This window comes from Staurois parvus, unplaced genomic scaffold, assembly GCF_062004578.1.
Source record: "Staurois parvus isolate SC_StPar_1 unplaced genomic scaffold, SC_StPar_1.0 ptg000261l, whole genome shotgun sequence".
Taxonomy (NCBI): Eukaryota; Metazoa; Chordata; class Amphibia; order Anura; family Ranidae; genus Staurois; species Staurois parvus.
In genome coordinates, this window is record NW_028318057.1 from 4339267 (window position 1) to 4353134 (window position 13868).

General features: G+C 41.6%; 1 protein-coding gene across 1 annotated transcript in view; it reads right to left on the minus strand.

The window, feature by feature from the left end:
* The window catches only part of GNAT2 (G protein subunit alpha transducin 2), a 96899-nt gene that overhangs the window by 2207 nt on the left and 80824 nt on the right, over window positions 1-13868 (minus strand). The window contains exon 7 of the mRNA XM_089681189.1: window positions 10-163. Within this exon, the coding sequence (XP_089537315.1) occupies window positions 10-163 (154 nt within the window). The remainder of the gene's footprint in view (window positions 1-9; window positions 164-13868) is intronic.

Below are 13868 nucleotides of genomic sequence, written 5' to 3' on the forward strand. Positions count from 1 at the left end.
ATCTCCTACCATCATAATCCGGGAAGCAGATACTTAAATGAACTTTTTTGATCTTCTGCTCAAAAAGATCCTTCTTGTTCAGGAAAAGGACTATTGAAGTTGCAGCAAAGAACTTGTGATTGCAAATGCTGTTGAACAAATGAAGGGATTCATGCATTCGGTTCTGAAAAAAAAAATTGGTTTAATCCACTATTTGAGTTATGAATCACAATGTTTTAAAATGGAGTTCCATGCAGTCCCTACAATGAAGGCAAAAGCAGACCGTAAAGTGGAGTTCCAGCCATTTTGTGTTTATTAAAAGTCTGCAGCTGCAAAAACTGTAGCTGCTGACTTTTAATAAACACGCACTTACCTGTCCCAGGGTCCAGCGATTTGCTCACCTGTGCCATCCCTTCTCTCCTCTCCCTGGCGCTGGCATCACAACTGTAGGTACCAGGCTGTGACAGCTTGCGGCTTCACAACCGGGAGCCCACTGTGCATGCGCGAGTCATGCTACGCATTCTGAATGGTCCGGCAGTCTTCTTGGACCTACGAAGGTTACCGGGAGACTGCGGGAGGAAGGAGGAGGGTCAAACTTCCAGCTCGCTTTTACATGGCAAAGTGAACCAGAAGTGTGAGTGGGTACCTGTCAAAAGCGGGTATCTCCCCCCCAAAAGGTGTCAAATATGGCAGTGGAGAGGGGCAGGAGGCAAACAAGCAGTGCTTCCACTCGTGGGTGGAACTCCACTTTTAATGTAAAGTGTCTTCTTTTAATCACTTAAGTGAAAGTATGCAAAGCTAAAAACTATTTTTTCTTCTTGTAATTTCACATTAGATCTCGTGTCAGTTATAAAAATTGCTGCTTAGGCGTTGAGGATGATTTATTCACCCAAACATTTTCTAGCTGTTCACTTCACTTATTCAATCATATGAAAAGCAGCTGGATATGATATTCAGAGTGAATAGGAATTGAAGGTAATATTCACAATTTTTAAATGCAGATTCTCAGCTCCTTTAGTAAATCATCCCAAATGTCTCTTCTGAAGGTGAGGATCAGTGACCCGGCAGAGCCACCTGCTTGCCACCTCTGTCTTTTTCCTTTTGGCAGAAAATATAGTACTACTGCTTAGGGCACCTAACATGAACAGAAAGGGTTCTGAAGTAATGTTAGAAGGGAAGAGTAATTATATGGAGATTTGTTTTTTTCATCCATTGAGGGACACAGGAACTCTTAAACCCTCAGGTCGCCTACAGGGGGACAGACCACTGACAAACTAAACTGTAGACCAGACCAGGAAATCCCCCTCCTGCTACCAATTTTATTTGCTAGTGTCCTCGGAGGGTGGACATCATCTTCAGATCTGCTGTATGAAAGGCTAACCTATTTTTTGCTAGCACTACTGTCTTCTTTGACTTTTTTTTTTTTTTTTAAATCAAAATGTTTCTCTACATCACTGCTGGTGCTTTCTCTTTGCAGGTATACAAAATGGTTGTCCTCAGGTTGGTTTTTGGAGTAGTGTGTCAGATGGACTGGATGTTGCAGGGATAAGCTAAGAGTAACCTTTTGGTATTGGGTTCTATGTGGGATGCTTTCCAGACTCCATTCTAGTAAAAAGTAAGCTGCAGAATGCTTTCTAGGTTTAAAGCTGCTGGCATTGCCTTAGAGCATGCCCTGTCTCTGAAGTCTCACTCAATCTATTGCTATTGCAAATTAAAGGAAACTGTTTCAGCTCTTATTGATGCAGTGCACACCACTCTAGGGGGTCCGCTGGTTGCTTTTATCAGTGTTGTCTCCAGTTTTAAGGCATTTAAAACTCCTAAGACCACAAAGACTTTCCCTTTGCACCTGCTTTTCCATCTATTTCTCTAATGGAGATTGGAAGCACACGGGTAAGTTATTTGCTCCTCCGAGCACTTATTAGCCTTGTATCAGTTTTGGTGGGGATTTTGTACAGAAGTGGTACACTCCTACTATGGATCCAGCTGTGTCCCAGCTTAACAAGATGCTATATTCCAGGAGAGGACGTGCCTGTCTTCAAGGACCCACCTGATAAGCAATTGTATGCTCTTTCTAGAGCTCCATTTTCTTTCCTACCCTTCACCTGAACCTGACTGTGACTATACTTTGTTAAACCATGTCGGATTGATCAAAATCCTTTAAAATAGATCTAACTGCTGCTGTGGTTAATCCCTTGTTTCTTGAACAGGTGGAGCAGATGGCTTTAGCATTAAAGCTGTGACTGTTTGCTGGAAGTCTTTTTTCTCATTTCCCACATGGAAAAAAAAACTGATCTGCATGGCCTCCAAGGGATAGCAACTCTTGGGACCACATCAATAATATTATAAAGCATGCTACTTCAGTGGAAGAAGCCCAAGGGATAAACTGCAAAGTCTTCTTCCTCTCTGTTAGGTAAGGACTCTTTAATTTCTTCACTCCATCAACCTCTACATTGAGATCCTTTAAGCTTGGCTCCCAGTTCACCTGCAAGGACTGCCACTCAGTCTGCCAAATCCTTAGACAAGTCTTATTTGGAATAAAGGTGCATCTCTCCTTTCTAGAGTGAGGGGACATTTGTTAACCTTTGTGGATACTTGAACAGTTTGCATCCCTAGATGCTTGTGTGCAGGAGGTTTCAGGTTACAAACTGGAATTTCAGCACCTGCCCTGTTATCATACAAATGAGTAGATCTACTTATAAGTCTGTTGGGTCTTATGGATCAAGGTTTCTATGATAGGTTTCAGGTGTTTTACTCCAACCTGTTCACAGCAAAACCAAAAAGGGGGCATCTGCTCTGTGTTGGGTTTTAAAGCTCTGCATGTCTTTAAGTAGGTCCAGAAATTCTGCTGATTCCACTAAATCTGTCATCACCTCTCTTTTACCAGAGAATCTTTCTGGCTTCTTTGAACATCAAGGATCCTTACCTTTATGTCCCCATCTGTCCAGAGCATCAGCCATTCCTATGCTTTGCTGTGGGACTCCACCAGTTCATGACTTTGTCGTTTTGGCCTCTTGTCTGCCTTCAATAAGGTGCTGGCCCTGATATTCGCAATGCTGCGCTCTTGGGGCATCCCTATTGTTGGATATTTTGTCAACAGAGCTCTTGCTGACTTACTTTTACAGAAGGTCAAAGTGTCTACCAGTATCTAGATCTTACAGTGATTCAGGTGGATCATAAACCTTTGGTGTTTGGTGCTGGAACAGACTCAGCATATGTGTGTGTGTCGTAGACAAAGCCCAGGCGACAAGTGTTCCTTTCACAAGAGAAACTTCAGACTATCTGATCTCAGGGTCAAACTCGCATACAAAAGAAGCTAGTTGTACAATTCCTGGACTGGAAAGTCCAGGGCCTGTTGGTAGCTCCCTTCCAGAAATGTTAATTTGCCCTGGTTTACTCCCAACTTCTGCAATGCAGCATTCTTTGCTCATGGGACAAGTCAATCCAATCTCTGGACTGATAGATCTGTTGTTCTGCTGGGAATCTGGTTTTACATAGTTTGGTGGCTCGGGAATCTGGCTCTGGAGTTGGGAAAGTTCTTCATTCTCATCTTTTGAAGGATCCTTGTGACGGATGTCAGTCTGTCGGGCTGGGGAGTCGTGCTGGACAACCTGTCAGGGCAGGGGACTTGGTTGTTTTGTCTCCCAATCAGCATTTTGGAAATTCTGGCAGTTTGGCCAGTTTGTGTCTACAGTGTTGGACCATTCTGACTGCAGGGTCTTTTGACCTGAATCTAGTTGGATAACACAATAGGGGTGGTATACATTGACATTTACAGAGGAATCCGAAGTCTCCCTATACAAAAAGAAGTAGAGCGGATTTTGCCTTGGTTAACCTCCCGTGCGGTATTCCCGAGTGTAGCTCGCGGTTAACTTTCAGTGCCAAAAGCAGTAACCCTGAGCTACACTCGGGATTACCCTGCAGTGTTGCTCAGGGATTCCCTCCAGCACTTACCTTGTCCTGCGCTCCCACTCTGTCCCCCCTGCAGTGTCCCTAGCCATCTCCGCTGGCCAATGCCGGCATCTGTCTTCCGGGTTCCGTTCCCTGCGAGCGTCGGGACATACGGGGGACGGAACCGATGGGAAATTCAAAAATGTTAAAATGTGACATTCACTAAATACACTAAAATCTCATAGTATAACATTACTGTATCAAACCATTTCACTTACAGTACATTTTGTCCCTAATGCTTTGTCCTGTGCCCTGCCTGCATTTTTACTGTTCTTTCTGCCTGGAAACTGAGAAACATCCATGGTGTCCAAAAAGCGTCCCTTTAGGTCAAAAGCGGTTTTAGACCAGCTAGAGAACAGCGACCATAAATTAGAACCACTTGAAGAATTGAGTGATAATGATTTGTGGGGAAATTCGTCATCAGACACTGAAAGCTATTTTTCGGCTGAGCTCAATGATGTGCGAACTTGGCGCTCTATTTCAAATTTCAGTGTTTCTGCTTTGATTATATTATTGAATTAAATTTATTATGTTATTATTTTTTATGATTATTATATTATAATTTATGATTTCGTGTTTCAAATTTTAACATACCCGGGATGTTTACTAGACTCTTGTTTGGACAGATTTCAGTGAGTTATTCCTAAGAATTACAGGCCTACAATAAAAAAAGTATTTCCATTGAAAACAAGGTACCACTTTGAGCACAGAAATATTGACATAATCAGACCGCTAGGGAGGTTAAAACCATTTCAGCCTTGTCAGCTATGTACAGCTAGGTGTAGAAAATTGGCAGACAGACTTCCTTTAGCCAGCAGCACCTGGATCTGTGGTAGTGGTCCCTTCATTTGCAGGTCTTCCAGGGTCCATGTTGCAAGTTGGGGAAACTGGATGTGGACCTACCTATTGGCTTCCAGGTTCAACTACAAAATTGACAGTTTGTTTTCAGGTACAGGGATTGTCTAGCAGAAGCAGTGGATGCTTTGGTGGCATTGTGGGATCAGTACACCCTAAATTGATATGCCTATTTCTCCTGGAACCTCTTCCTCACATGCTTTGCTTAATTGAGAAATAGGCATATTGGTAATTCTTATTGCTCTGGACTGGTAGGATTCTGGGCAGACACTTCATGCGCACAGCCAGATGGTCAGGATCTTCTGTTCCAAGAACTGACTTGCCATAATGCTACACGGTCACTGGTGTTAACAGTGTGGCTGTTACAGGGACATCTTTGTCTGTAATTCATATGATGCTAGGAAATCTTTTTCCTGCAAGGTCTGTTATCAAGCATTAAAAACATCCTTGATTTGGTGTGAGTCTTCAGGATTCCAACACATCAGTTTTTCCATGGAACGCTCCCTATCCTTCTTGCAGCTGGGTCTGGTTAGAGTTTGGCTTCCAGCACTATCAATGGTCAAGTTCCTGCCTTTTCTATAATATGTCAGAGATTGTTGCCCTTTCACACATTAAGACTGGATTCAGAGAATAGTAATGATTCACTGGTTATTAGTGGTGTACCCCAAGTTTCCGTGTTGGGACCTTTACTATGTAACGTATTTATAACTGATAGAGTTTGGGATTAAAAGTATAGTTTCAGTGTTTGTAGATGACACAAAGCTCTGTATGGAATGTCCTTAAAGGATGTCTCTAACTTACAAGTCAGCCTCAATGTGTTATTTATTTGGGAAACTATATGGCAATTGAGGTTTAATGTTGATAAAAGTATTAATGCAACGGGGAGCTAAAAACATGCACGCAGCATACGGTTGCAAGAAAAAGTATGTGAACCCCTTGGGATTACGTGGCGTTTTGCATGAATTGGGCATAAAATGTGCTCTGAACATCATCTAAGTCACAACAATAGAAGAACACAGTCTGCTGAACATAATACTACACAAACATTAGATGTCGCCATGGTTTATTTGCACATAACATGTAAACATTCACAGTGCAGGGAGGAAAAAGTATGTGAGGCCCTAGCTTAATGACTTCTTCCAGAGCTAATTGGAGCCAGGAGTGAGCCAACCTTGACTCCAATCAGTGTGATGATATTGAATGTGTTGCTGACAGCTGTCCTGCCCTTAAAAAACACACCTGTTTTGGGTTTACTGGTTTCAAGAAGCACTGTCTGATGTGAACCATGCCTCGCAGAAAAGAGCTCTCAGAAGACCTATGATCAAGAATTGTTGACTTGCATGAAGCTGGAAAGGGTTACAAAAGTATCTCCAAAAGCCTTGATGTTCATGTGTCCGCGGTAAGACAGACTGTCTACAAATGGAGAAAGTTTAGCACTGTTGCTACTCTCCCTAGGCGTGGTCGTCCTGTAAAAATGACTGCAAGAGCACAGCGCAGAATGCTGCATGAGGTAAAGAAGAATCCCAGAGTGTCAGCTTAAAGACCTACAGAAATTTCTGGCACATGCTGACATTTTTGTTGACACATCTACAATAAGGAAAACATTAAACAAGAATGGAGTACATGGGAGGACACCACGGAGGAAGCCATTGCTGTCCAAAAAGAATATTGCAGCACGTTTGAAGTTTGCAAAAGAGCACCTGGATGTTCCACAGCACTACTGGCAAAATATACTGTGGACAGATGAAAACAAGATTGAGTTGTTTGGGAAGAACACACAATACTATGTGTGGAGAAAAAAAGGCACAGCACACCAACATCAAAACCTCATCCCCACTGTAAAACATGGCGGATGGAACATCATGGTTTGGGGCTGCTTTGCTGCCTCAGGGCCTGGACGGATTGTTGTCATTGATGGGAAAATGAATTCCAGAGTTTATCAAGACATTTTGCAGGAAAACGTACGACCATCTGTCCTCCAACTGAAGCTCCACAGAGGATGGGTGATGCAACAGGACAATGACCCAAAGCATACAAGTAATTCAACAAAACAATGGCTGAAACAGCACAGAATACGCCTTCTGGAGTGGCCCAGTCAGAGTCCTGACCTCAACCTGATTGAAATGCTGTGGCATGACCTTAAGAGAGCGATTCACACCAGACATCCCAAGAATATTGCTACACTGAAACAGTTTTGTGAAGAGGAGTGGTCCAAAATTACTCCCGATCGTTGTGCAGGTCGGATCTGCAACTACAGGAAACGTTCGGTTGAGGTTATTGCTACCAAAGGAGGGTCAACTAGTTATTAAGTCCAAAGGTTCACATACTATTTCCTCCCTGTGCTTTGAATGTTTACATGTTATGTGCAATTAAACCATGGCAACATCTAACGTTTGTGTAGAATTATGTTCAGCAGACTGTGTTCTTCTATTGTTGTAACTTAGATGACGTTCAGAGCACATTTTATGCCCAATTCATGCAAAACTCCACGTAATCCCAAGGGGTTCACATACTTTTTCTTGCAACTGTATATTCTAGGAGGAAAACAGGTGGGGGAGTCGGGATGAAAAGGATTTGGGTGTTTTGGTAGATGATAGACTTCAATAGCAGTTTTGGGTACCAGTGTGAGTATATGTAGGTGTGTGTGTATATGTGTGTGTGTGTGTGTGTGTATATATATATATATATATATATATATATATATATATATATATATATATATACAGTCATGGCCGAAATTGTTGGCACCCTTGATATTTTTCCTGAAAATCAAGTATTTCACACAAAAAAGGTATTGCATTAACACATGTTTTGCTATACACATGTTTATTCCCTTTGTATGTATTGGAACAAATATAAAACAGAGGCAGAAAAGCAAATATGACATAATGTCACACAAAACCCCAAAAATGGGCTGGACAAAAGTATTGGCACCCTTAACTTAATATTTGGTTGCACACCCTTTGGAAAACATAACTGAAATCAGTCGCTTCCTATAACCATCAATAAGCTTCTGACACCTCTCACCCGGAATTTTGGACCACTCTTCCTTTGCAAACAGCTCCAGGTCTCTCTTATTGGAAGGACACCTTTTCCCAACAGCAATTTTAAGATCTCTCCACAGGTGTTCAATGGGATTTAGATCTGGGCTCATTGCTGGCCACTTCAGAACTCTCCAGCGCTTCTTTGCCATCCATTTCTGAGTGCTTTTTGACGTATGTTTGGGGTCATTGTCCTGCTGGAAGACCCAGGATCTTGGACGCAAACCCAGCTTTCTGACACTGGGCCCTACAGTGCGACCCAAAATCCTTTGGTAATCCTCAGATTTCATGATGCCTTGCACACAGTCAAGGCACCCAGTGCCAGAGGCAGCAAAACAACCCCAAAACATCATTGAACCTCCACCATATTTTACCGTAGGTACTGTGTTTTGTTCTTTGTAGGCCTCATTCCGTTTTCGGTAAACAGTAGAATGATGTGCTTTACCGAAAAGCTCTATCTTGGTCTCATCTGTCCACAAGACGTTTTCCCAGAAGGCTTTTGGCTTACTCAAGTACATTTTGGCAAACTGTAGTCTTGCTTTTTTATGTCTCTGTGTCAGCAGTGGGGTCCTCCTGGGTCTCCTGCCATAGCGTTTCATTTCATTTAAATGTCGACGGATAGTTCGCGCTGACATTGATGCTCCCTGAGCCTGCAGGACAGCTTGAATGTCTTTGGAACATGTTTGGGGCTGCTTATCCACCATCCGGACTATTCTGCGTTGCAATCTTTCATCAATTTTCCTCATCCGTCCACGACCAGGGAGATTAGCTACAGTGCCATGGGTTGCAAACTTCTTGATAATGTTGCGCACTGTGGACAAAGGCAAATCTAGTTCTCTGGAGATGGACTTGTAACCTTGAGATTGTTGATATTTTGCCACAATTTTGGTTCTCAGGTCCTCAGACAGTTCTCGTCTCCTCTTTCTGTTGTCCATGCTTAGTGTGGCACAGACAGACACACAATGCAAAGGTTAAGTGAACGTCTCTCCTTTTTATCTGCTTTCAGGTGTGATTTCTATATTGCCCACACCTGTTACTTGCCCCAGGTGAGTTTACAGGAGCATCACATGCTTGTAACATTCTTATTTATCCGCAGTTGTGAAAGGGTGCCAATACTTTTGTCCAGCCCATTTTTGGAGGTTTGTGTGACATTATGTCGAATTTGCTTTCTTTCCTCCCTTTTTTTGTTTTGTCCCAATACACACAAAGGGAATAAACATGTGTATAGCAAAACATGTGTTAATGCAATACGTTTCGTGAGAAATACATGATTTCCTGGAGAAATATCAAGGGTGCCAACAATTTCGGCCATGACTGTATATATATATATATATATATAATATAATACAAACTATATTGCCAAAAGTATTGGGACACCACCCCAAATCATTGGATTCAGGTGTTCCAATCACCTCCATGGCCACAGGTGTATAAAATCAAACACCTTGGCATGCGGACAGCTCCTACAAACATTTGTGCAAGAATGGGTCACCCTCAGGAGCTCAGTGAATTTGCAAGTGGTACCATGATAGGTTGCCACCTGTGCAATAAGTCCATCCGTGAAATTTCCTTGTTACTAAATATTCTACGGTCAACTGTTAGTGGTATTATAACAAAGTGGAAGTAACTGGGAACAACAGCAACTCTGCTACGAAGTGGTAGGCCATGTAAAATTACAGCGCGGGGTAGGCGCACGCTGGAGCACATAGTGAGCAAAAAGTCAACAACTGTCTGCAGAGTCAATAGCTAAAGACCTCCAAAGTTCATGTGGCCTTCAGATAAGAACAACAGTGCATAGAGAGCTTTATGGAATGGGTTTCCATGGCTGAGCAGCTGCATCCAAGCCTTACATCACCAAGTGCAATGCAAAGCATCAGATGCAGTGATGTAAAGCACACCACCACTGGACTCTAGAGCAGTACTCTAGACTCTAGACATGTTCTCTAGAGTGAAGAATCACGCTTCTCTGTCTGGCAATGCAATAGACTTGTCTAGGTTTGGCGGGAGAACGGTACTTGCCTGACTGCATTGTGCCAAGTGTAAAGTTTGGTGGAGGGGGGGGATTATGGTGTGGGTTTTCTCTCCAGGGGTTGGGCTTGGCCCCTTAGTTCCAGTGAAGGGAACTCTTAAGGTGTCAGCATACCAAGACATTTTGGACAATTTCATGTTCCCAATTTTGTGGGAACAGTTTGGGGATGGCCCCTTCCTATTCCAACATGACTGCACACCACTGCACAAAGCAAGGTCCATAAAGACATGGATAAGTGAGTTTGGGGTGGAGGAACTTGACTGGCCTGCACAGAGTCCCGACCTCAACCCAATAGAACACCTTTGGGATGAATTAAAGCGGAAACTGCAAGCCAGGCCTTCTCATCTGACATCAGTGCCTGACCTCACAAATGCGCTTCTGGAAGAATGGACAAACATTCCCATAGACACACTCCTAAACCTTGTGGACAGCCTTCCCAGAAGAGTTGAAGCTTTTATAGCTGCAAAGGGTGGGCCAACACAATATTGAGCCCTACGGACTAAGACTGGGATGCCATTAAAGTACATTTGCGTTTAACCACTTCATGTCTGGACGCTTTTACCCCCTTCCTGTCCAGGCCAATTTTCAGCTTTCAGTGCTGTCGCACTTTGAATGACAATTGCGCAGTCATGCAACACTGTACCCATATGAATATTTTAGCATTTTTCTGAGACCGCTAAAACTTTATTTTGGAGGTATTTATTCACCACTGGGGTTTTTATTTGTTTTGCTATATAAATGAAAAAGTCCCAAAATTTAGAAAAAAGTGTTTTTCTTATACAATTTTGCAAATTAATAATCTTTCTTCATAAATCTTGGCCAAAATTTATTCAGTTATCTTTTTAGTAAAAAAAATAGCCCAAATTAGTTTATAACCAAAAATAATTTTTCAAAAAAAATGTATTTACATTTTTATTTTTTTTATATTATATATATATTTTTTAACATACTGTCACCCTAGCAGGTGACACTGTACTACTTGTGGGGGGTGATGAAGTTTTTTTATTTTATTTTACACTGATTGCTTTTGCACCCATAAAGGCTGTAAAGCAATCAGTTCTCCTTCTCTCTGGTGGCATTCTTGCAGCCATTGAGAAATACTGTGTGAGCTGTGATTGGTCACAGCGTGTCACATGGTACAAGGCTGTTGTGAATAGCCTTGTACCATGTGATCTCTGTGATCATTCACAGATTTCACAAGTAGTAAGCAATGTCAGGAAGTGACATCTTATTTACTACTGCTCATATGATCACTGATTGGCCAATCAGGGATCACATGAATCGGGACCTCACACATCGTACAGCGATTGCGGTGCTGTGCGCCCTTGGGGAGCGCACACAATCCAAAATGGCGGGCGCCATTTATGAATGGCAACCTGCCCCTGCACTGCCAGCGTCTGGCCGTTTATATATAGCGGGTGGAAGGGAAGTTGTTAAAGGCAGGTCTCCCGTTACTTTTGGCAATGTAGTGTATACTGGAGATCGCGCAGAGAAGGGCAACTGATAAGGGGGATAGGGGAGCTCGGCTATAAGGAAAGATAAGCTGAACTGAATTTATTCTTTCTTGAGAATAGTCGATTAAGTGGGACTATGATCACCATGTATGATCACAAAAGTGGTCCATCAAGCAATGGTTTCTCAGATTTTTAAGACTGTTCATACATTCTCGATCTGCTACCAGGTGGAAGGTCTTTCAGGCAGAGCTTAGAGCTGCAGGCAATCCCTAGGTCTGTTATTTTATTTTTTTGGGCAAGTTTGTGTGTGTTTGCTGTGTTGCCACCCCCTAGAATGCTCTTGGATGTCCCAAAAGTTTGAGTCTTCCTGTGTCCCTCAGGGGATGAGACAGAAAAAAAGATTTTTGTACTCACTGTAAAATCTTTTTCCTGGAGTTCATTGTGAACATCTCTCACCCCTCTCAAACTAAGGCATGCTACCTACCCAGAGGGGTTATCCAGGGACAGTCTACAATTCTTGAATGGAGCATAAAAATCCTGTTTTATCTTTTTTTTAGCTAAGAGATTAGTTAATATGACTTGTACTATTAGTAAAAAGTAAAGGTAAATAGTAACAACAAAGCCCATCTACAATATCGTATACATCTTCTTTTTACAAACGTTTTTAAATGTTGTGTTCACTGGATTTAATTATATTGCGAAAGGTTCAGTTTCTGTCCTAAAACTACATTTTGGTAACTTGTTAATAATGCCTAAACCAGCTGGTGCTGAATAACCCCTGCACATAAAAACAAAACCTTTGGAAACAACCTTGTTCCTCAAATGCTCATAATTTTAAAATAATCCTATATAAATAAATTAAACTGGGCATGTGGATAATGCTAGTAATAGCATTCTGCCGAAAAGGTTAATGAGATCAAACTTGGGTAGACCTACTTTTGTCATGGGCAGTTCTCAGCTACACATTCTTTTCATGGGGACGAACACCTCTGTCATTCCCCTCTGCTTCTTGAAACCAAAACTCTACTAAACAGTCAGTTTTGTTATCCAACAGCACAGCTAGTCAGGTATATTCACTATTAACCACTTCAGCCCTAGGTTTTTCCCCCTTCCCGACCAGGCCATTTTTTGCTATTCAGTACTGCGCTATCTGAACTGGTAATTGCGTGGTCATGCAAAGCTGTACCTAAATGAGATCTATTCTTTTGGTAGTATTTGATCACCACTGGGTTTTTTCTATTTTTTTGTGATAGTAGAAAATATAGTTTTGTTTTTTTTTTGTTTTTTTTCAAAATTTTTGGTCTTTTTTTGTTTTATTATAAAAAAAAATCCAATAAACTAAAATTCAGTCATACATTTAGGCCAAAATGTATTCTGCTATATGTCTTTGGTAAAAAATATCCCAATACGTGTATATGAATTGGTTTGTGTAAAAGTTATAGCGTCTGCAAACTATGGTATATGGAATTTACACAGCTTTTACTTTCTGATTGCCTATCACATTTCTTGAGGTGCTAAAATGCCTGGGTAGTGCAACCCAATTACCCCTTTTGGGAAAGTAGGCACCCCAAGAAATTTACTGAGAGGCATGTTAAGTCCATGAAAGATTTTATTTTTTGACACAAATTTTTGGAAAATGACAATTTTTTTTTTTCTTTACACAAATTTGTCATTTAAATAATATACAGTTGTGTTCAAAATAATAGCAGTCAGACATCACTAACCTGATCAATCACTGTTTTTGGTAGAAATAATATTTCTACATGGCAAATAATTTACTAGCAGGTGTAGTAGAGTAATAGAAGTCCAACAGACCCAACAGTCATGACATGCATGCTGCTGATTCTGTGTAATTGAATCACTAATTGAAAGGGGTATGTTCAAAATAATAGCAGTGTGGAGTTCTATTAGCGAGGTCATTCATTCTTTGAAAAACAGGTGCCAATTGCCCTTAAGGAAGGAAGGCAGCAAATGTTGTACATGCTGGTTACAGTGTATTTCTCTCTGAAATTCTGAGGAAAATGCGTTCCAGACATTGTTCAGAAGAACAGCGTACCTTGATTAAAAAGTTGATTGGAGAGGGGAAAACATATAAAGTGCAGAAAATGATAGACTGCTCAGCTAAAATGATTGCAAATGCTTTAAAATGGCAACCAAAACCTGAAAGACGTGGAAGAAAGCGAAAAACTACCATTCGAATGGATAGAAGAATAGCTAAAATGGCAAGGACTCAGCCAACAATCAGCTCCAGGAAGATCAAAGAAGGTCTAAAGTTACCTGTGAGTACTGTTACAATTAGAAGACGCCTATGTGAAGCCAAGCTATCTGCAAGAAGCCCCCGCAAAGTCCCACTGTTGAAAAAAAGATGTGCTGAAGAGGTTACAATTTGCCAAAGAGCACATTGACTGGCCTAAAGAGAAATGGTGCAACATTTTGTGGACTGATGAAAGTAAGATTGTTCTTTTTGGGTCTAGTGGCCGGAGACAGTTTGTCAGACGACCCCCAAACACTGAATTCAAGCCACAGTACACTGTGAAGACAGTGAAGCATGGTTGCGCAAGC